General features: G+C 37.1%; 1 protein-coding gene across 4 annotated transcripts in view; it reads left to right on the top strand.

Moving 5' to 3' along the window:
• Window positions 1-24,091, top strand: part of KITLG (KIT ligand) — an 83,104-nt gene that overhangs the window by 47,146 nt on the left and 11,867 nt on the right. For 3 of the 4 annotated variants that reach the window (XM_010986956.3, XM_031463046.2, XM_010986955.3), the window contains exons 4-8: window positions 10,132-10,302; window positions 12,496-12,655; window positions 13,379-13,462; window positions 21,969-22,078; window positions 23,036-23,103. In XM_010986956.3, coding sequence (XP_010985258.1) covers window positions 10,132-10,302; window positions 12,496-12,655; window positions 13,379-13,462; window positions 21,969-22,078; window positions 23,036-23,103 — 593 coding nt within the window. The remainder of the gene's footprint in view (window positions 1-10,131; window positions 10,303-12,495; window positions 12,656-13,378; window positions 13,463-21,968; window positions 22,079-23,035; window positions 23,104-24,091) is intronic. The other variant, XM_010986957.3, reaches the window with a different exon arrangement.

Raw genomic sequence — 24,091 nt, 5'->3', positions numbered from 1 at the left:
TGCTATGAAGGTATTACCTTACATAGCAAGAGGGACTTCACAGACGTAACAAAGTTAAGGATTTTGAGATGGGGAGTATTTCCTAGGATATCCAGGTGGGCCCAATCTAATCACATGAATCCTTATCAGAGGGAGGCAGGAGTGTCTGAACCAGAGAGAGTGACTTGAAGATGCTCATTACACTGCTGCTTTTAAAATGAAGGATGGGGCCATAAGCCAAGGAATGCAGGAGACTTCGAGAAACAGGGAAAGGTGACGAAAAGGGATTCTCCTGTAGAGCTTCTAGAAGAAACACAGCGCCTGTGAACACCTTGATTTGAGCCTAGGAAGACCTGTTTTGGACTTCTGACCTCAAGCATTATAAAATAATAAATTTGTGCTGTTTTAAGCCCACCAAGTTCTTGGAAAACAATGTCTTTTTGGTCTAAGAGTTCCTCAGCCTTTCTTTGTCTTTACGACAATTGAAATTTTTGAGTGATGCAGCTCTCCCCTTTAAATAAAATGTTTCTCTTTGAAACAACTAATTTTTTTTTAATGGTTACACTTGGATTAAACATTCCAAGCCACAATGTCCATGTAAAGTGATAATACGTCCTCAGGTTATCACCCCCAGAGGCACACAGTGTCCATCTTCTCCTCATAGTGCTCTTTGTTTTGATCACCTGGCTCAGATGTTCCACGATTTCTGTGTATTTACTCATTAGCAACTAAGACACAATCTTTGGGGAGATACATTTAAGACCAGGTACAGTTCTTTATCAAAGTTTCTCTGGTAGATTTAGCATCTATTGATTCTTATTCTTACCTGAACCAGTCTTTACTGGCACGTCAGTTTTTAAGTTATTTTTTGAAGGCAAGGTTAAACAAAGTCCTTGGCAATACACAGTTTTGCTTTAACAATATGCCTCCTAGCCCCCTTCCCTCTGCAGCCGTCTCCCTCCCGTTGCATGATCCCCCTGTCTCCACTGCTCCCACCCTCTTTTGCTTGGTCTGCTGCCTCGGGATTCTTCTTATCTTGCTTGTATTCCAGGATCGATTACTTGAGGTTTTAACTCTTCTTGAGAAGACAGAGTGGAACAACCACCACAACAAAAATACGCATGTTCATTTTACCCCTCCACTTCATATCCTTTGAATGGTTGTTCTTAGGAAAAGGAGCTCTCTAAGCAAACAAGGTCTCCAAGACTCTCGTGATCTGGCACCTTTCCAAATTCTTTTTCAGTCCCTCAGCCTCACAAGTTCCCTGCTGCCACTGCTTCTTTTGTGCGTGTATTTCTCTGTCCCTCGAATGCCGACTGATCCTTTTGTTGAGGTCACTCCTGACTTTCATTTTCAATTTTGCTTCTTTAAGGAGGCTTTCCTTCCCTCTCATTCTCAAGGAACAAGATCATCCACATTAGAAACTTTTTATAGCCCTCCTCAAAGTAGTGTTTTTTTCATCGATTTGTGGAATTATTTCATTAATAAGCTTCCATTTATCTGTAAACTTCCTGAGAACAGGAACTGTATACTTTTGCTCCTCTATCCTCCGTGTCCAGTGGATGAAAGGCACTTAATAAATTACCTGCTGAAAGAAAGTGAAGAAGGAAGGAGGAAAGTTCCCCAACATGTCATCATTTCCCTGAGGCACACACTGGAATAGAATCCACAAGATTGTGATGATGTGGGATTATATCTGCACCTCAGTGTTATACCGTTATCTTTTAGATGTGTGTGCATTTTGTAACAACTCCTATTGTATTATGCAATTCAGAGGAATCATGATTTCCTTGAGCCTTCTGTTACACTGCCTTCATTGAGTCATTCCCGTATTCAAGACCTTTTGCATTGTTCCCAATGACTGAAGGCTGAAAGCCAAATTCCTGAATCTGATGTTCATGACCTTATGTAATCTTACCCAACCCTAACCACCTCATCTTAATACTGATTATTCCCCAACACGAACTCACCACCCCAGCTTGATATGTCCCTGCCTCCTAGAATCACCTTGCTTATTCTCAATTCCAAGGCCGCTTAGTACCCCTTCCCTTTGTCAGGGATGCTCTTTCTTCTCCCATCCACTCATGCAAATTCCACCCACAGAATTATGTAATCTCTTGGGGCTGAAAGCATCTGAGTGGTCATCTCCTCCAAGGTCAGTTTAAGATTTCTCTTTCTCGTAAGACTGTTTCATACTGGTCTAGACTAGACCATGCTATCTTCCCTGTATCATTTGGCCAGTAAGGATAGCCATCACCCCTGTTCTGTGCTTCTGCTCGGTACAAGGTGGGGACACAGTAGTCAGCAACACTGACATGGTATTTGCTCTGTGGACCTTACCTTTTAGTTTACTGTCTCTGAATTTTTACGGAATTTGTCCGGAAACTAATCATTTTGGGTTCTTCATCATATACTGCTTACATCACTGTTTAAAATTGTATGTATTATGGATTTGTCTCAAAATATTGTTATAAGAAATTAAGATACGAAAAACCTGAGATACAGTGTACATACAATAATTGTCCTATGTCATCACGATTATTTTATTGTTATGTTTTCTCTTTTTATTGTATTTTACTTGACTAAATATTAGAGATCAGATCTTTCCTCCATTGTATTTCCTTACCATTCAAGCAGGTAGTAGCTACTTAAAAACTTCTTACCAGTAAATATTTAACTGTTGGCAAAAAAAAGTCTGATTTACAAATCTTGAAGGAGCTCATCCTGTTTATTTAGATTCCTTTGGTTCTTACTAGAAGTAATGAACTCAACCTTTACTACCCCCCCCCCCCCAAAGTCCCATCCTTATAAGGATACTGAAAAATAGCATTCCAGTTACGGGTAGGGATGCAGCCAGACCTCATGAAGTGACTGGAGCCAGGATTGGAAAGCTACCAGGTTTTCCTTTCCGCATTTCTGAATTTCTGCATCTCTACCTCATTCTATTTCACCTGGGCACAGCTTTTCTCTGTTCCAGTCACCTGGTGGAACATAACTGTCCCAGAGCTCCTGTATTTGCATATTACAGATTTGTCCCTGCTCAGAGACTGGCTGAGGTCCTATCACTACTGCCAGTTTGGGGAGGAACATTATGATAGACCCATCTGGCTCAGGGGTCACCATTGTCCAATCAACTGTGGCCACAGGGCAAGTTTTCTATTGGTATGTATAGATCCTGAGAGTCCACCCCTATGATTTGAAGCGCTTCCTATGGAAGCAGATGAAGTTTGTCAATTATATGTCTCTATATGGTATCTCATATAATAATGTGTTTATTTCAAAGGAATAAGTGTACAATGTTAGGTAAATGTATAAAATATAACATTAAATATTATTTGAAAGTGGCTCTTTGGGTACACAAACTCCAGGGCCCATCTTAATAAATTGACTATATTAAGATACTTTGACAACATCTAGACCACTACTATCTGACAGAAATGTAATAGAAGCCACATATGGAATGTTAAATTGTCAGTAGCCACATTAAAAAAATTTTTTTAAAGAATAGGAGAAATAGAGTATAATAAAAATTTTTATTTAGTCCCATATATCCAAAATATTATCATTTTACCTTATGATCAGTATAAAATTATTCATGGGGTAATTTTCAAATTTTTAATATTATTCAGAATCCACCGTTTATTTCACCCCTACACCACATTCCAGTTCAGACCCTAAATTTTCATCAGAAATATTTACTCCATATTTAGACTTTCAAAAAGTTTACAATTGAAAATGCAGATTCACACACCTAAGCATTTCTATACATACTTAAGTTTTCCAGTCACCAAATCAAGTATTGATTTTTTTTTAACTTTAAATAGGTTAAAGTTAAGCAAAATTAGTATTTTAGTTCCTCAGTCACATGAGCCACATTTTGAGTGACAGCCAGTGGTGGCTAGTGGCCCCTATATTGTCTAGCACAGATAAGACATACCCCTTTATTTTACAGACAGAGAAACCAAAGCAGTGAACAGATTAAGTGACTTGCCTAAAACCACAAAGTGTGTTCACCAAGTTAGAACAAAGACACAGCCTCTCCTTTGTCATTGCTGCCCCCACCTTCCCATGCTGATCCTGCCTCACTGTGCTATTTTCTGTCTGGCTCAGAGGCCATTTATAGACCTGCCCTAGGAAACAACACATATTTATAGTGTTTGGGCTGATTACTATCTTAATCAGATTGAGGTTTCTACATCACTTTAATTCAAACAAGAAAATGCAAAGTTAGATGTCCAAAGTGAACACTGCAGACCCAAATCAATTGTTTAGAGAGGCGACTAGAATAAATCATGACTAAACCCAGCACTTTCAAAAGGGAGTTAAGATTTTTGGAGACCCTACAGTAGTAATGTGGGCACAAAACGTTTTGCAGAGTGCTTTTGTAGGAATATTTTCAATCTGCTTGCCCATGGAAAGTTTGAGAGGGCCAGGGAGCAGCAGCTTTTGAGCCTTCAGAGTTAAAAGCAAGAGGGGAAAGAGACTGGCATTTGCTGTTTGGTTGTGACGGTCGCTGGGAGAAATTTACTTTCTGTGGTATGGCTCTGGATTCATTGAAATTAGACCAAAAGAGCCATTTTCATTCCGAAGAAATCCTTAATTGACCTAAGGACCAGTGTGCCTGGTCCAGATGTGGGGCCACATGAGTCATGGTGAACCCAGCAGGAAAATGTCCTGCAGCTGTATGAGCTTTGACTACATTCATGGGTAAAAGAATTTAGGCAAGTGCCTGGGAGTCTTGGTTTCTAATATTTCTGTTTTAAATTTGTTGTGTAGCCTTGGCAAACCATGTCACTGCTCCAGGCCTTGGTTTTCTCATTTATGAAATTGGCGGGCTGGACCTGATGGTCTTCAGTATTTCTTCCACATCTAAACCATTGTGATTCTCAATGGCAAGGCTCTAGACTCTTTTGGCAGCCCAGCCAGGAGGTAAATGCTGGAAGCACAGGAGTAAAGAAAGGAATCCTTTGCCTTGGCCATTCATACTTCTCATTCTGGCAAGACTGAGGTTTGACACACATTAAAAAAAAACAAAACAAAAACAATCAAACTGGGCAGTAATGCTGGTAATTAGACTAGTTGGATTAGAACATGGGGTGAATACTCCTTTGTGAATATTCCTCAGAAGTCTGATAGTTTTTGAGCCAGGGCTTTGCTCCCTCAGAATCCCTAATGGATATTTTACCCCAACTCATCTGTCGAGAACTCTCTCACAGCGTGGATACCTACAGTAGGCCCACTAAGGAAGCAGACAGGTGTCTCTCTAGGAATAGCTACCAAATGGAAAAGTAGTGCCAAGTACATCCATGAAAAAATGTTACAGTATGTTTTATCCACTTTCAGCTTCTAATTCCAAAAAGCTTCTGGTGACTGCTCTTGGAGATTCTCTTCTTCTAAGACTGATACAGGATAATATGTCAAATGCTCTCAACTAATAAACCAGAACAGTTTCTTGAATGAAGCAGGGGATGGAGAAGAGAAAGCAGGCCAGACTTAGCAGGTCCCCAGGGTGTTTTTGTTTCAACCAGTCCCATTTCTGGGACTACAGAGGTATTACAGCTCACATCTTGTGAAATTCATATATAGTCTATTTTAAGTTCTCATGTGAATATGTGAATTTTCATTGTTGGTCTTCAGAAGCCATCATCTTTCTAGTTATGTTTAGACTGCTTTTAATTATGGTAGCTTTTATATCGTTTATTTGTTTAGTTAAATCATTAATTTCGTGCTCATGGTAATTTAAAATTCCTTAGAATTCATAGGTTTTTAACCAAATCTTCTATGATAGTGCCATGCTAGCAGGCCAAGGACATTGATTCAGTATCATTGATTTAGTAAGCATTCTGTAATGACACATGTTCTCTCTCTCTCTATATATATATATATATAGTATATGAATAGAAATAAGTAGTATTCTTATATAGTATGTGAGTAGAAAGCATTTGTTGTTCCAGTAGTCCTAAACAGAACTGCTATAATTAACCCAGAAAATATAAGATAGAGGCTACCAAGAGAGAAGGTAAGAAATTGTGAGAGTGGAGTTAAGGAAAATCCACACAAGTTTTCCCTTTCAAAGCAAGGACTATATTTCTTTTCGTATGTATATGGGTGAATAAAACATTAAATTACATGTACTTCAGGAATTTGACAGGTACTGTTTACATCACCTCTTTGACATCCTGTGTGGCTTTATCAACTGTCCTAATCCTTCACATTCTTCTAGTGAAATAGAGAACATTATTTATATCTTACATTCTTCTAATGTATGTTGTGAGTTAACATTTATATAAAACTATTTGTTTAAAATGGTCTCTGAAAGATAAAAGAGTGATGATAATGCCTGTTATTAAGGTAAAAGGAAAAATTACAATTTGTGAACTTCACAACTTCTAATTATCCATTTTCTAATCAGAATCTTGGAAGAGCTGAAAACAAAAAAGACCTATCATCTCACAGATGAAATATTTAGTTCACTGTGTTTTGTTCTCTCTGCAAATCATTGACTATTTAATTAAAAAGAAAATGTGAAATTGCTTGATGTTCTAGTCAAAACTGGTTTCCTTTATTGCAGGCAGACAAGTTAGAACTGGCTGATATTTAATATTGTTTACCTCAGCTTTATCTTTAATAAATCTAATAATCTTAAAAAGCTAAAAGATAACTGTTTAAACAAATTAATGGAAAGAAAGAACTTTGAATTGATTGTATAGTCTCTTACAAGAAAATTGTAGCAAGAATGAATAATGAATAAAAGATAGTTATAAGACTTTCAGGAAAAACCTTTCAGCAGTGTAGTCTGGAAGTTTATAGCAAATATCAATGAATTTTTCATAGCTTTGTAAGGGCAGATATTGGGCTGGGATTAAATTGTGGTATTTCCATGATTTAACTGCAGGAATTACAGGTTGAGGGTTGAAAATATTACTGGAAAAGTTGATTGTTTGGACTGTTGATTAGGTATGTGAAAACAAGGGTGGGTGGCCAAGGAGGGGTGTAGTCATAGCTAAATAAGAACTTGTATACAGAATATAAACACAGCGTTCAGTTGAAAACAGAGATAAACAGAAGTGGCAGTAAGCACCCAGAGTTCCCAGTTTAAATATAAGAAACATATAAACAATCTTTTCTACTTTAAACACACACACACACACACACACACACACACACACACACAGAGGAACCTGTTCATTTACGGCAAAGACCACAGAAACAAAAGGAGTAACAGGGGAATTTGATTTTGGTTCCTACACATCAGAAGATCTGAGAGGACAAGCAAGCTTATTCACAAAGTAGAGCAAGGACAAGAGTTTGAAAAGATTAATACATGGGATCTGTTTGCCGTGAAAAAATCTGCACAACTTCAGTGGAATAAACTAATTGGTAAAGGCTGTTCTACCACATAAAAACTATTAAGAGAGTATTTACAGAATGTGCTGTTTCCCATATCCTAGGAATCTGCCTTTTGCTGATAGGGCTGTCTGTCTGTCTGAAGGGAATTCTGAAGGGAATTATCATGGCCTAAATGGAGGGAAACTTGGAGAGCAATTCAGCCCCAAAAGAAAGACTGACAGCTTGTAAAGAGACTTGTTAATGATGCAAATATGAACTTGCATGTGCTTGAGATAAGCGTTGATTTAACAGAACAAAGAGTTTATTCTGATTATATTTTGGAAACACATAGTCTTTGAGATCTTGGTTGATGAGTTGAATGAAATGGCCTAATTGAACTAATTCCCCTTTAGAGGTTTGTTTATTTTACTTATCTGAAGCCAGAGCCAACACTCCCTAAAAGTTTTGAGTGACATTTAATGCTTCCAGAAAATTCAGCTTACCTATCTGTAGATAAACGAGTTTCCTTTTTGGCTGAAATCATAATTATGAAAACTGTTCTGTTAAATGAATATAAAATGCCCCTCTTGTATAATTTAGAATGCATAAATTACCTTACCTTCCCCCAGAGAGAGAGATTCTGTTGGTAAGTAGAGAAATAAAGTTTAGTGGTTTGACTTGTTCTACATGGCATCAGTTACTTTATCTGATTATATTTTTATTACAATAGGATTTATAGTAAACTATTTAGGATCTTAATAAGCCCAAGACCGTTTTAGCTGTCCCTGATAATTATTCTTCTCACTGTAACATTTTAACGGAGTTAAAAAAATAAATCAGAACCTCCACTTAAAAGATCTTTATAAAAGAAAAGATAATGTTATAGTGTATCAAATATGTGAATTTGTGACCAATTATTATATTTTAAGTAATGTCACATTAATTTTTTAAAAAATTAAAATTCATTCTAAATTCTATTCATTATACTAAGAAGCTTTTCCTAATAATCTAAACCTTTAATTTGGGGGGGGGGGTGGTAATTTGATTGATTGATTTAATAAAGGTACTGGGGATTGAACCCAGGACCCCTGTATGCTAAGCATGCACTCTACAACTGAGCTGTATCTACCCCCTAATCTAAACCTTTATTGATCCACAGCCGTCTATAGCAGAGATCAGCAAACTATCCTCTGTAGGCCAGATCCAGTCTGCTGCCTGATTTTGTATGGCCAGCCAGCTGAATTTGTGTGTGTGTGTGTTTTTTTTAAACAACTAGTCTTTTTTTATGTTTGTTTATTGGGGGGGGGTGTAAATAGGTCTGTTTGTTTGTTTGTTTGTTTGTTTGTTTATTTAATGGAAGTACTGGGGATGGAACCCAGGATCTCGTGCATGCTAAGCACACCCTCTACCACTGAGCTATACCCTCCCCTCTCTGAGTTTGTGATTTAACAAATGAACATGTATAGTATTTGATGATAGAGAATACTTTACACCCCAACTCAAGCAAAATGTTGACCGAAAATAAAGAATTTGATTCTTCTTATTGGTAAACCTGTACTAAAAAAGAAATTAAATTCAATTATTACCCCAAAGAAACCATATTCAAATATTATTATTATATTTTAAACTCTGTAATCAAAATTTGTGGAAATTCATTTTCTCTTATATAAGTGGACCTACACAACATCCTTGATTTTTGCCTCTTGGCATGCAAAGCCTAAAATGTTACCCATCCAGCCCTTTACAGAAAATGTGGAGTCCTGTTACGGAGCGTTTTTTCTCATTCACTTTTTATTCGCTCCTACATCAGTTCAGCAATTAGTTTCTCAGCAACTCCCATATCACAGACACTGTTCTAGACCCTAGAGGACACCACAGGGAACAAGATTTTATAAAAGTAATGCCTTCATGGAACTTTTATTCAAATGATGTACATTATCTCCTCACAACTACCTTGTTTCACTATTCCCGTTCTATAGAGAAGTAGAATGAGGTTCAGAGAATTTATGTTGCCTGCCTGGAGCCTCTCAGCCAGAATTGAGCCCAGTTGTGCCTGACTCCAAGTCTAAAGCTTCTAACCAGTGTGCAGGGCTGGCTTCATGAGTGGGCTTCTATGCTTGATTTTATGCTCTGCTGTCACGATCTTGAAACTCTTCATTGGTTTTTTTTTTTTTTTTTTGAACAAGTTTTTCAACAATAAATTTCCCTTTTGTCCCTGGCCTCACAAATTTTGTAGCTGGTCCTGCCACTAAGGCAAAAGTGCTTCTTTCTCAGACTACATTCTGCCAGGGCTTTTTTTCTTTTTTAAACACTCACATGGATTCATCTATGAAGAAGCCTTAAAATCTATCAAGGTCTTTAGAAAAATAAGCTATTATTAATCTACTGATTTATATTCCAGTTTACCAAAAGACCAGAAGTTCCTTGGGGGCCAGGACTCTCTCCCACAATAATTTTTTCCTGTAATTTCCTCTGGGCCCAAAGTTCTTTTAAGAACATCGTGAGTAAACAATAAATATTCTTCAGTAGAATTAAATTCATTAGTATCTGAACCTTGTCAAGGGTTCTACCTTGTCTTAATTTTATTTCCATGGAGAGCAAAATCTTTACCATCAACACTTTCCTCTGATCTTTATGCATTTGTACATTTTGAAAGAGATGTTAGATAGGAGTTAAACAAAACAGAAGAACTGACCTGTTCTGATATAGGGAAATCCTTTGTCCAGCAGTCAATGACTGAAACATTGATGGCTTTGAAGGATGCTCCAAATTTACTGTACTTAAAATAGACGCTTTATCTGCCTTTCTTTCAATTTCTTGCAGCCTAGTCACTGTTGGATAAGCGAGATGGTGGCACAGTTGTCAGTCAGCTTGACTGATCTTCTGGACAAGTTTTCAAATATTTCTGAAGGCTTGAGTAATTATTCCATCATAGACAAACTTGTGAAAATAGTCGATGACCTTGTGGAGTGCATGGAAGAACACTCATTTGAGGTAACCTTGTATTCATTGGCATTACTTTTTACTATTCTCTAAAACCTGTGCTGATTGGTGGTGGCAGGGGTGGAGGAAGTGTATTTCTGAGATTTTTAATTTATCAATTTTTAATTTAAAAATGTTTTAAGATTAGCACAGAAAATAAGTGTCTGTAGTTATACCACTGTACTGAAATATCCACTGAGACAATTAAATGTTGTCACTTGATATAAAAATAAAATTTATTTGCAGTACAATGTAAAGACAACCTTGACTTGATCTATATTTCACAGGTGAGTAATGGTACCATCACCTGCCTATTAGGTACAAATGTTAATTTACCTTTAAATGAAAATTGTCTAGAATGAACACTTATACTTGACCTCTTATCCACAGTAATTACATTACAGTAATGAAGTATATTTTAACGTCTTCAAGTCACTTGATGATTCGTTGTCACCACCGTCAGAATATGGGCATGGCAGTGCTTTGGGTCCTAAGCATATTGAAGAGGCAGTGTATCCCTGGAGGTTAAGAATGAGGTGTTGGAGTTCAAATCCTGGCTGCATCAGTGATTAGCTTTATCAGCTTAACCCCTCTATGCTCACTTTCTTTGTGCCTAAAATGGGTACAATGAGAGGCTTCGTCGCACAGAGTTGACATTAGATGATTCGTGACGAGTACTTTAGCCCTGAACCTGGCAAAGTAAGTGTTAAGAAGTATTTTTATTATTTTATATACTATGCTTATAATAAAATAGGTCTTAGGACACCTACTTTGGCATAGAGTTCACAAGCCAAGGTTTAACCTACAGGCATCGTAGAATTTTAAACCTAAGGTTTTAAACATGATTCTGTGCAGGAATACTCAAATACTCTCTCCCCATCCAAATGCCAGTTACCCTTTAAGACCCAGCATCAGTTCTACTTGTGCTCGCCAGTCTCAGAATTCTCATCATGCCAATAACCTAATCACTGTATTTCATCACTTCTACTGCTTTACTTTCTAAGTTCTGAATCAGAATGTATCTTACAATCAATGACATCTTAGAGTTAACATCTTTTTTATATCATATTAGTACAACTAGTGTGCTAATGGCATTGGTAAGAAGTAGAGGTCACAAAAAGCAGGGGATATCAGACAAGGTGTCATGGAGGAAAAAACGTACCCACTGGGGCCTGAAAGGTGAGTTAGGTGTTCAGTAAACGGCAATGTCAGGAAGAGGATTCCAGTTAATGAAGAACATACGTTTACTAATCATGGCACTTTGGCTGGAACCCAGGAGATTCATCCCAGGTGGTACTTCGCAGTTGTTTTAAGTTAATCTTGAGTTACTATACATTACTCACTCAGAGTAGTGCCTAGTTAAGTGCTACATAGGTGTTAACGCTTATTATTACCTACTTTTCTTTATAGATAATCCTGTATTTCTGAATTCCTAAAATATAGCTTTGATTTGTTTTAGAGACTTAATGGAAAATTTTTTATTCTTTTGTGACTTGCTTCTTTCACTCACCATTATGTTTATAAGATATATCCACATTGATGCATATAGCTGTAGATAATTTTTTTAATAGTGCATTCCACTGATTCAGTATACCCCAGTTATTAAACCAATCTCCTGTTGATTGATGTAAGAACTTTTTTATGTGCTTCCCAGTGCATTTGTGCATGAGCTTCCCTTCCCAGGGTATTTACCTAGGAGTGGGATTTCTGGGTCACAGGATGGGCACATGTCCAATTTTACTAGGTAATATCAAATATGCCAATTTACGCCATTCCACCAGAAAGAGATCCTTCTGTTCAGTGTTTCTGCCAGTATTATACTTCTTAATTCTTGGTAATTATTTGGAGCACGTGTTATGGAGGGGTATTTTTTTTTTAATGAGGAATAATAATTTTAATGAGCATCTCTAAAGAACAGTGTCTGTAATTTGTTGTTAGGATTATTTCATTGTTATGACATTGTATTCATCTTACTCACCCCCCACCACCACCCTCTTCCTTTTATCTGGAGTTGAGCCCCAGACTGAACTGGATGGGATCACCTACCCTGAAGTACCAGTTTGAATTATGTATGTTAAAACGGTTGTCTAAAAATGTTAGTTTCACTTGGATCTTTGAAGGATGTATTTATAGCCTGTTACCTTGACATCAGTTAAATCTGTAGATTATTTGAAAAATATAATCCTGATTTTTTTCTTCTTCCAGAATGTAAAAAAATCATCTAAGAGCCCAGAACCCAGGCTGTTTACTCCTGAAAAATTCTTTGGAATTTTTAATAGATCCATTGATGCCTTCAAGGATTTGGAGATGGCGGCATCTAAAACTAGTGAATGTGTGATTTCTTCAACATTAAGTCCTGAAAAAGGTAAGATATATAAGCATTTCTATTATAAATGTAAAAAGCAAGCTTGACTCTTACATGTGTAGGTAAGAATCTACCTCTGACTCAAATATATGTGTAGCTAGAGAAAGATGTATGTGTGTATGTCTGATATAAAAGCAAATATTAGTGACATGAAAGAAATGAACAGTTGTAGATTTGGTGGTGTCCAAGCCAAAACACTCATCATTTTCAAATTATAGGATTGTGCATGAGTAAACAATATATGACATAGTCACTCCTATTTTTGTCTAATATTTGCTAATAATGTACAGTTATATTATTTTTCACCTCCAGTCTTCTTAATGTCCCCTTCTCAGATCTTTTCCTTAGGAGTCTAACTCTGAGTCATGAATTCTGATGTCCACCAGTTACCCTGTACAGACTTTCCCCCTCATTGTTCCTATACTACAAAATTTTTAATTTCATTACCTTTTTTTTTTTTGAAAAAAACAACCAGTTACCAACAATTTGTGTTACTTACATTTTTAGCATGTGTAGGCAGTGTATCTTTGTTCTATAAGGTGACTGTGGTGAATTTCTTAATAAATAGAATAGCAGGACCCAGTATGAAATAAATAGGATCTGGATAATCTAGATTTGGAAAGTGGACCTGGAAAGTACTCTGGTATTGCACTTCACTTTTGAGGGCTCTGTAATTTATGTAAATCGCCATGCAACACTGACACATTATTGCTTTCTATTTAGATTCCAGAGTCAGTGTCACAAAACCATTTATGTTACCCCCTGTTGCAGCCAGCTCCCTTAGGAATGACAGCAGTAGCAGTAATAGTAAGTACACATATCTGATTTAATGCATGCATGGCTCCAATTAGCATCTGTAGGAGTATTGCATGGGCTTTAAAGGAAATTTCTACAATCATTACTATAAATACTGTTCTCTTATATTCTTCCTGTTACGGTCTTCCTGAGAATTAAATATTAGGTTTGTACCATTGGGTTTCCCTATAGCTAGAGATAATGTTTAGAGAATTGGGGCAATAAATACTCTGCTAAGATTATTTTAAATAAGACATGAAATTGCTTTTAGACATATGATTTAAGTCATTTTCATTGTTGACTTAAAATATATCTCACATGGAATTTGCCAGACAAAAATGGAATTTTAAAATGGAAAGTACAAATGTTGGTTGTATAAAATTCCAAGGATATCTTCAGTTTTGTATATATTGGTATTTACTGTTGTGTGTTTGGAAATTTGGTGATTTTGTTATTTTATTACAAAATCATATGTTGGGGAGAGTATGCTTCTTTTTCCGAAATTTCTGTCATCCTTGGTGAAGAACCCAGTTTCATGGACATCTATTGTCCTCTTTTCAAATGCAGGCAAAGTTTACTATAGTGGTCATTGGATTTACTAAATATTCTGACCCTCTAGTCTCATGGAAACTGTAAGAGGAAAAAACTTCATCCTGTGACCTTACCTAAGTCATCCCTTAAGACTTAGTAATGGGGTACTCTCATGTTCAAGAACATCAAACACCTATCTGTAAAAAGGAGTAATCAATTTAATCTAAATCCACAATAGCAATGCTACAATTCAGAAATTAAAAGAAAAACCTCTAAAATTCAATTTGTTTTAGAATGTTTGCCACCAAAACCTGACCTGAATTGTGATGAGGCTATTTATAGTCTTTATCCTTCTAAAAGTGAATATTTGTGCATTTCACTAAGAAATATTAACATGTTTGATTATAGGGTGCTACCCAGACCTTATTGCGGATATTATGTAATGTACGATACTCCTAGGACAAAACATTCTAAAACCTAAAATTCTGAATCATGTAACACATTGGATCTGAAAAGTTTTGAAAAGGTGCTTTGTGTGTGTTAGGCACTAAAGGTCTTTCCTACTAACTATGAATTTTATTAATCTTTCCAAAGAAGCAATTTTTGGCTTCTTAAATTCTGTTTGTATTTCATTGATTTCTAATCCTATTTTTATTATTCCCCTACTTCTACTTAGGGTTTAATTTGCTCAACTTATTCTAGCTTCTTAAGTTCTTAAGGTAGAAAAAAAATAGATCATTGATTCTAAACCATTCTTTTCTAATATAAGCAGTTAGAGGTATAAATTTCCTTGTAAGGAGCATTAGCGGTATTCCACATTTTTTTTTTTTGATCTGTTGTATTTCCATTATTATTTCTTCAAAATATTTTTAACTCTCCTTGTGATTTCTTCTTTGATTCATCGGTAATATAAAAATGGGTTCTTTTTTGTCTAAAAATATGTGGTTTTTCTAGGTATCTTGTTATTGGTTTTTAAATTAATTCCATTACTGTCAGAGAATAAACACTGTAAACTTCTGAAATTGGCTGAGGCTTATAAGTATTATTCTAGTATAGAGTTTAGCATTCTTAAATTTGATCCAAGAGATTTATTGTATTCTTCAGATCTTCTATATCCTTATTAAACTTTTTGTCTAATTTTTTTTATCACCTACTGAGACAAGGGCATTAAAAATCTTTCATTTTGATTGTGGATTTGGTTATTTCTCCTTTTTGTTCTGAGATTTTTGCTTCATATATTTTGCAGCTCTATTATTATGTGCTTATAGTTTTATTATTATTATGTCTTCCCTGATTAATTGACCTTCATATCTTACTGAAATATCCCTCATTACCTCTGGTAGCGCTCTTGTCTTGAGGTATATTTCATCTGACATTAGTAGAGCCAGCCTTTCTTACGCTTACTGTTTTCATGCATATCATTTTGCTTTTACCTATTGCCTTTATTTTAAAAGTACATCTCTAGGAGACAGGATATAGTTGCGCCTTGCTATTTTACCTAGTCTTTTCCTTAGAATGTTTCATCCATTTGTATTTAATACAGTTGTTGGGGTATGATTGGATGTGTGTCTGTCATTTTATTGGCCCCAGTTTTTATTTATCCACTGTTCCTACTTTCCAGCCCTCTTTTGTATTGATTTTTGTTTGTTTGTTTTCTATTTTAATTACTCTGTTGGCTTTTTAATAGCACCTCTTGCCATTATTTTGTGGTTGCTTTAGGAACTACAACATACATCTTGTAACATTCTGCTTAATGTTGTAGCACTTCAGAAAAAAATAAGAACTTTGAAACAGGATAGTTCCACTTGCCCACAACCATCTTTTGTGCTGTGTGTCATATATATACACATATACATACACACACACACACACACACACACACACACACATTTACAATATATCTATGTATATATATATATCTATATATCTATCTATCTATATATATATATATATATACACATATATATGTAGATTATAAACCCCACATTTCAATCTGAAAATTATTGCTTTAAACCAAATGTATTCTAAAGAAAGTAAGAGTAGAGAAAAATTCTTTTATATTTATCCACATGTTTATTATTTCTTGTTACTACTCATTCCCTCTTGTAAATCCAAGTTTCTGTCTAGTGTTAATTCCTTTCTGGCTGAAGAACTTCCTTTAGCATTTCTTGTAGTACAGATCTGCTGCCAACAAAAAATGTTTTTATCCTTTTAATTGAAAAACATCTTTGTCTTCAGTATTGCAGCTACTTTTTACTAGAAATGGAATTCTGGAAATTTTTTTTTTAGTTCTTTAAAGATGTCACTCCATCGTCTTCTTGCTTCTATTGTTTCTGACAGAAAGGCAGTCAGCATTTGCATTATGTTTTTCTTTTTATGTTCTAGGTCATTTTCCCCCTCTGCCTTTCAAAATGTTCTTTTTAGGATTTTAAATAAGATGAGCCTAGGAATGGTTTTCTTGTTGCTTGTCAAGCTTCCTGGATATGCAGGCTTATTTTCCTCGAACTCTGGGAAAATTTGGCCATAACTTTTTCTTAATTCTCATCTCCCACTGAGAGGAATCACACACATATATATCACACATATGCCAATTCCACATGTATTGGGTAGTTTGATAATATCAGTCTCACAGATCATGGAGGTTTTGGTCATTTTTTTTTTCAACTTTTCTTCTTTCTAGTTTTCAAAATGAATAATATCAATCTACCTGTTTTCAAGTTCCCTGGCTTTTCTGCCGTCTCTAATCTGCTGAATTTCTTTTCCAGTAATTATTTTCTTTTGCCATTAAACATTTTTATTATGACTTTTTTTTAGAGCAGTTTAAGGTTCACAACAAAACTGAGGGGAAGGTACACAGATTTTCTGCATATCCCGACACGTGCATAGCCCCTCCCATTATCAACATCCCCCACAAGAGTGGTGCATTTGTTACAGCTGACGACTCTGCATGGACACATCACCAACACCCAAAGTCCATAGTTTATGTGGGGTTCACGCTCAGTGGTGTACGTTCTGTGGGTTTGGATCCAGTGCATTTTTCATTTCTAAGTGTGTGCTCTGTGTTCTAGAATTTCCGTTTGATTCTTTTTATATTTTATATTTTCCTTCTGAGATTTTCCATCTGCATATTCATTATGACAACATTTGCTTTTTGGGCTCTTGGATATAGTTATAATAGCTGCTCTAAAGTTCTTATCTCCTAATTTCAATGTATAGGTCATCCCAGCTTGGTTTCTATTAACTTTTTTTTTTTTCCTCTCTGATTATGGGTCGTATTTCCCTTTAGATGGCTAGTGTTTTTTGAATATATGCTAGATATTTTGAAGATTATGTCACTGAATACCTGGATTTCGTAGCGTTCCTTTGGAGACTGTTGCTGAGTTTTGTTCTGACAGGCAGTTACTAGCATAGCAGATCAGCTTTGTCCTCCTTCCCAGGCTTGTTTTTAAGATTTATCAGAGGGAAGAGGGTGAGTAGCCTTATTTCTAAATCGTGGAATTTCTGAGATAGTTCTTGAGTGCCTAGAAAACCCTCTCCATTCTTGCCTGTCAGGACTCCTCTGTCTCTGAATGGACTGCTGGGGTCTCTGTTAAAGTCATCGCCCCCAGGCAGTTTAGTGCCGGGTTTTGTGAGGTCTCTCCCTGTGCGGGTACAGCTTAGTTTTCCACCAGTGACTTCGGGAGGCTCCTCCAGAGACTGCTAGAGCTCCTCTTCTGCACACTCCTTTCCTGCAAATAACCCTGCCTCACGAACCCAGCCCCGGGAGCAACCCTGAACTTCATCCTCTGACTCCCTAGCTCAGTGAGACCACTGAGCCCTGCTTGGGCTCCGTCTCTCACACTTCAGTCTGAAGGTGCCTCCCAGCCAGAAAATCAGGACATTCGTGGGCCTCAGCACACGTGTTTTCCCTCTCAGGGATTACACTCGTGTACTGCCTGTTGGCTGATGTCTAAAAGCAGTTCCCTTGTATAATGTGTCTAGTATAATAATGAGTTAAATTGGGAAAGCTAATTTGTTATCATCATAGTTGGAAGCAAAAGCCTTTTCTACTTACTTTAAAAGACCAACTGAATATAAAACTCCTTCAGCCCTGTTCCTTCTGAGTCTGTAGGTGCTTTTTAAATTGCAGTGTGAATGACCAGCTTTCTTTTTTGTCTTCCTTTCTTTTTTCTTCCTTTTTGTAAAAAATATGGCTCTTGCATAATGAGCAGCTTTTGGCCAGGTGATATCACTCATGAAGACAGCACTTAGATTCCCATGCCCAAAACTAGCTCTTACGAAACGTGCATTCTCGTAAGAAAACCAGACACAAAAAGTACTCTTAGTATTTAATAATACATATCATTTATATTATAATATGTATAATAATAGAAGTATGTAAATGTTTTTAATTGTAGCACAAATGAGGTAAGACTTTCTGGGGAGGAGGGTCAGGGAAATTGATGAAATCATGCTAGTGTTTCAGGGATAAGACCCCAAAAGTGTCCATGTTGTCCTGAGGACCAGGCACATGGAGTAATCCAGAGATGTGAGTGCCCTCTCTGTAGCTTATAAGATATTATAAAAGCATACAAATTATCCAAAGGGATTTGTTTTCAAAGTAATAGTAATATCATCATAGTACTAAGCTAAAAGGATATTTTTTAAATGTTTAAGTTTGAGATCCTTGGAGACAATATATTTAAATGATAGGGAAGAAAACCCTTACTTTAATGTTACCTTACACGTCTTCTAGAAACACGGTCTTGAGTCAGACTGCCTAGGTTTATAACTCAGCTCTAGACTTTGGCTCCCTGTGTGACTTTGGGCAAGTTACTTAATCTCTCTGGATTCCTCAGTCCAGTGGAGGTTGATAATATCTCCTCTGTAAGTTTTCTGTGAATTTTAAATGAGTTAGCGCAAATGTTCTTGGAGCCTGATATAAGTAGTACAGGTTCATCAGTAATTATTAGAACAATTAGATGCGTCGAGGTTGGGTCAGTAATCGTGGCAAGCCTGTGGCAAGCTTCGAATCTGAATCAAGGGGGAGTTGCATGTTTTCTAAGCACCAAGAAGAGAGCCATATTCACAGGCACAGTGCCCATAAGCAGACTCACACTATAAAGGAGTTCAGCAAAACTGTTTGTACAGATGTCCAGTATTATTAGTCAAACCATGCAAGTCAGTTTCCACAAGTTTTGGACAGGGGACCGCTTTCATGATAATGAGATGCAATTAATATGAAAACCACCCAGGAATTCTGGATTACTCAAATCCTATCCAGATGAGCTCCCCCACCCCACAGGATTTCTGGGGCAATCTACATAAAAGCAGAGCTTTGCTACCATCTTGGGCTTTGGACCCAAATACCCTTCATATTAGCCCAGAGGCATACAATTCAAATCTCATTGATCCCTGGTGGATAACAGCAGTAGCAACTATTCGGAGTCATGCCCTGGAGTATAAGCAAACTTTTTCTGATAACATCGGTTTTCTCTTCCTGGAAGGGGGATGGCTGTATCACTGGAGAGAACCCAAGGCCTGCCTTTGAAGCCACTTACAGTAACAAGAGAAATAACAAAAGCAAGGTGACACTGACCTCTCTAGGGGGTGAAGCTCAGTTCCTGTGGTTCTTCCCCCTCCCGTCTGTTCCAGGCCTTGCCCTCCCTCTGCTGCAGAACCGCTGCTGTGTGTTAGATTCCATAACTTTGTTTAGGGCTATCGTCCAAGGGGTGGAACTTTCAAAGTGGTGGGAAGTCACAGTATCCTGGTAGGGCAAGGTGAGCTTTCTTTAGTCTCTCCTCCAGAATGGCTTTATCTGGAACACTTCCCCCAGGGGCTGACCTCCTTTCTGAGAAAGATTTTGCGTGCAGAACCAGAATGCCTCCCTCTGAAGTAAGCTCCTTCTGCTTCTTGCTGGTGGGTTGGTCTTTCCTCTGGCCTGAATGGTGCAACTCAAGATTTGGCTTTTGGGTAGAACAGGACAAACAGAGCGTTTGGCTCCTTTGATTCCAGGGCATCTAGCAGCCCAAACATAGATAATGGAGTTCTCCATGGCATCATCCTAGCTCACAACATTTCTATGAGGGTCTGGGGATAGAATGTTAATAGCTTCCTTTGTTCTCTCTGTATACATTGATCAGGGGCCCTCAAGGAGGTCACTTGGTCAAATCATAATCACATGCCAGCAATCCCAGTAGACAGTGTGGGCCATGGTGGACTGGCCATCAAGGAGAATTCAAGCATCCTACTAGGGTACAAACACAAAGAGCCGGATTATTTACAGATAGTGGTGTAGACATTCCTAAAATGGTAGGACTCGTGTGTAACTCCAAATCCACTTCCTCATAGAAAACTCTTTTATAAATGGTAGTTAAGTCCCAGACAGCACACATAATCTTATACAACGTTATCCTCACAACAGCTGTATTACTGTAATAACGGTAGCACTTTAATTGTACCAAATCCCATTTATAACTCAGGCTTATTTTGGTGAGAGTATTCATGTTGAGGTTTAATTTAAGATGCCTAAAGCCTGTCTCCCATGGAGCTGGCTATAAAATGTGGGGTGGGCCAGAAGATCTGTTAGTCTAGCCTCAAGGAAGTGATTTGTGGTTACATGAATGGATCTAACTTCTTTACTCAAACCCCCCATCCCATAAGTGTAAGGGTCGCTCATGACTCATCACACCACCCAACACACATACTTGTGTGAGCACACAAACTTCCTCATATTAGAGATTCTTTGGAAACATAGGATTAGGGAATTTCCTGTTCCCAGTTTACAAATGGTGGGGAAATGGGCAATTCCTGTTCACACTACAATACATGAGATTAAATTTCTTAACACTCAGGTTAAATCTATGAGTTTATTTTCCCTCATAAATGTTGATACACATACAGTGGTTTGGTTCTTTTATACTATGTACTTTTCAGGTACTTTATCTACTAAATACGTGACTGTAGACTGATACAGCAACCCAGGAATTGTTGCAAAATATCATAGCCAAAAACAGTCACTTTCTCTTAGATGAGTATACATTTTGATCCTATGATTGTTGAAAATGTATCATTTCTAAATTTATTACATCTTCAAAAGAAAACTGAAAGTTTAATTCTTACAAGTAGACATGTATGTCAATGTTCTGAAACCACTAAGTTGTTCCTCATAAGGGGACATAGAGAAAAATCTGTCAAAATGTTAAGCTTTGTGTTGGGAGTAAGAGACCTTTGGGGGAGATACGTTTTGTTTAATTCATGAATCATCCTGCTACTCATGGAAGAGCAAAGCAGGGTGAAGGGAATGTCCCGGGTTAATCTCTGATGTCTCCTCTCTCGCTCAGTTAAGTATGTAGCGTCAGCGTACACGGACACAGATGCCTCCAGCCATTCTTCAGTGTTTGATGGTCTCAGGTTTTCCAATGCAGAAAGTCTGAAAATTCAAACCTTTAGTCCATAGCACAGTCCTGGGTACTACCTGGCATCCAATAAATACAAAATGAAGATGTGATGGGGAAACACCGTAATGCTAAACATGAGGTACCTAAAAATACCCTAAATGCAATGTACATATTGTCACTTAATATTTGAGGCAGGACAAACATAGCTTAATGCATACAGACTTTGATCTGGGATGCAAAATGTCATCTTTAAATTGTCTTGGCAAGATGTGAAAAGTTGGAAAGTGAAAACATCCTAGAAGATAGACATAAAAGGTGGATTTGCTTGATAGTATACATCATTTGCAGATGTACGCCATCTGCGTTCCGTATGTGTCAATATCAACCAAGTCAAATGCTCTTCTGTCTGAGGGGTTTCTTTCTTTTCTCAACTTACATCTTTTGGAGACTACATGGACTGGTATTGCAAGCAGAAAAATCAATGTTTTAAATATTCTAAACAGATGGGTCAAGAGTACATTATGGAAACAGCTGGGAACAACACAGCATAAGAGCAAAACCTCTGGTACAGATGTGCTGTGTTCACCACTGTGCTGTTTAAATTACAGGGAAGGCCTCCAATTCCATTGATGACTCCAACCTACAATGGGCAGCCATGGCATTGCCAGCATTCTTTTCTCTCATAATTGGGTTTGCTTTTGGAGCCTTATACTGGAAGGTAAGTGTGGCTATTCTTTTTCCACCCCCCTGAACAAAAGCTTTCTGAACTTTATATATTTATTAGTTAATCATTTATATAAATACAGCATGAACAAACAAACTGCCCTTTCCTGAGAAAGGATCCTACCAAGAAAACATTAAGATAGGATACATTCTACCTTACCTTATAGCCTCAACAGAATGTATGTCTTAAAAAGGTTTCCCCCATTTCTCATTATGCTTTGGAGACAACCTCTCTAGCTGAGAATGTGCACACTTAAGAAATGCAAGCTGGGAAGGCAGGGGAAGGATAAATTAGGAGTTGGGATTAGCATATACATACTACTATATAATACAGATAAACAAGGACCTACTGTATAGCATAGGGAACTATATTCAATATCTTGTAGTAACCTATAATGGAAAAGAATCTGAAAAAGAATATATGTGTATATATATGTATAACTGAATCACTTTGTTGTACACCTGAAACTAATGTATACTTCAATCTTTTAAAAAGGTTGGGAAAAAAAAAAAAAGAAATGCAAGCTGGTTTTAATAGCCTGAACTAAATATAAAAAGGAATAAATATGCTGAAAATCATTTGATGTGCTTAAAGCTAGACAGAAATGTCATTTGTATTATCTGCTATCTTGGATTTCTCACTCCTTTGTTCTCTTCCTGTTGAAGCCTGTCTAAAATTTTTTAATCTGCTATAAACCATTGCAACTCAGCTTTTTGAAATATCTTTTTAATTTGATTACTGTTTAAATCTTTCAGTTTCTTTTTTACTCTTTCATCTCTCACATCCTAAAAATGTTGAGTTGATAAAGCCATGCGTTTTTCATAATTTCATACTGTAAAAATATTTGTAAACCCTGCATGCTGAAGAAAGCATAAAAGTAGGGACCACTTACCTCTTAAATATTGTACTCAGCAGATGTTTTTACAATATATATCATTGTTCTTTTTCCAGAAGAAACAACCCAATCTGACAAGGGCAGTTGAAAATATACAGATGAATGAAGAGGATAATGAGATAAGGTATTTTGTTTTACTGCATGCGGGCATGGGTAAGCCTGGCCCTGCCATTTCACATACTGGGTACCCGCTCAGAACATCTCAAAGAAGGTGTTTCACTCTCATAATGGCAGTTCCCAACTGGTGTCTTGTAAGTCTTTATCTACATTTCTGATCTCTCACTGTCTCTTCAATCCTCCACCTCCATTTCCCTGTGAAATACCTTCACATAACTATGCTCCTGACCCTTCTTGGGGTGTCATCTCTGCTCTGTTTCTTTAAGCAGTAGAATCTTGCTCTCACATTCCTGCTCATGGACCTCGGGAGGCACGTTTGCTTGTTCTCCTTTTCCACACTGTTACCGAGACACACTCTTTGGGCCATAGTCATTATCTTCATCCATATCTTTATGATGTTTTGACTGAGTTGCTGCTCCAGAATCTTGCTTTTCCTCAGCCTTTCTAAACACCTGTGTCTCATTCTCCTTAAACCCTGTTCATAATATCACTTCCTACTCAAGATACTTTAAGTGATTTTCTTTTGCATACTTCATATATTTGACTTCCCTCTGGCTTTCAGAGCCCTTAACTTTTCTCAACCTATTCAGTATTTTCTCCAAATCCAAATACAAGAATTGTTTCAAGATGCCTTTCCATTTATGGTAGCTGACCCTGATTACCATCATGCCCTGGTACCAATACTTGGATTTTAAATCAATAGTTTCCATTTGGTATGTTACTTTCTCTTGTATCATGCTGTGTGTGTAAATACTTATAGTAAATGCATATAAGCACTTTTAGCACGTGTATCTGCATACACATAGAGAAATCTTTAACTATTTGGGGAAACTCTGTTGAAGCAGATGAAGTCTGTCCTCTTCCCTGCAGTGATATTATGAAGGTAAGCTTCCCACTCCATATCACAATCTTTTTCTACTGTATTTCTAGGTTTAACAAAAAAACAAAAACAAAAAGACCCCTGCCCTTTACAATGCCCAGATCATGGTGTCCTT

This window comes from Camelus dromedarius, chromosome 11 (assembly GCF_036321535.1).
Source record: "Camelus dromedarius isolate mCamDro1 chromosome 11, mCamDro1.pat, whole genome shotgun sequence".
Classification (NCBI taxonomy): Eukaryota; Metazoa; Chordata; class Mammalia; order Artiodactyla; family Camelidae; genus Camelus; species Camelus dromedarius.
This window is presented reverse-complemented; position numbering and strand designations above follow the sequence as displayed.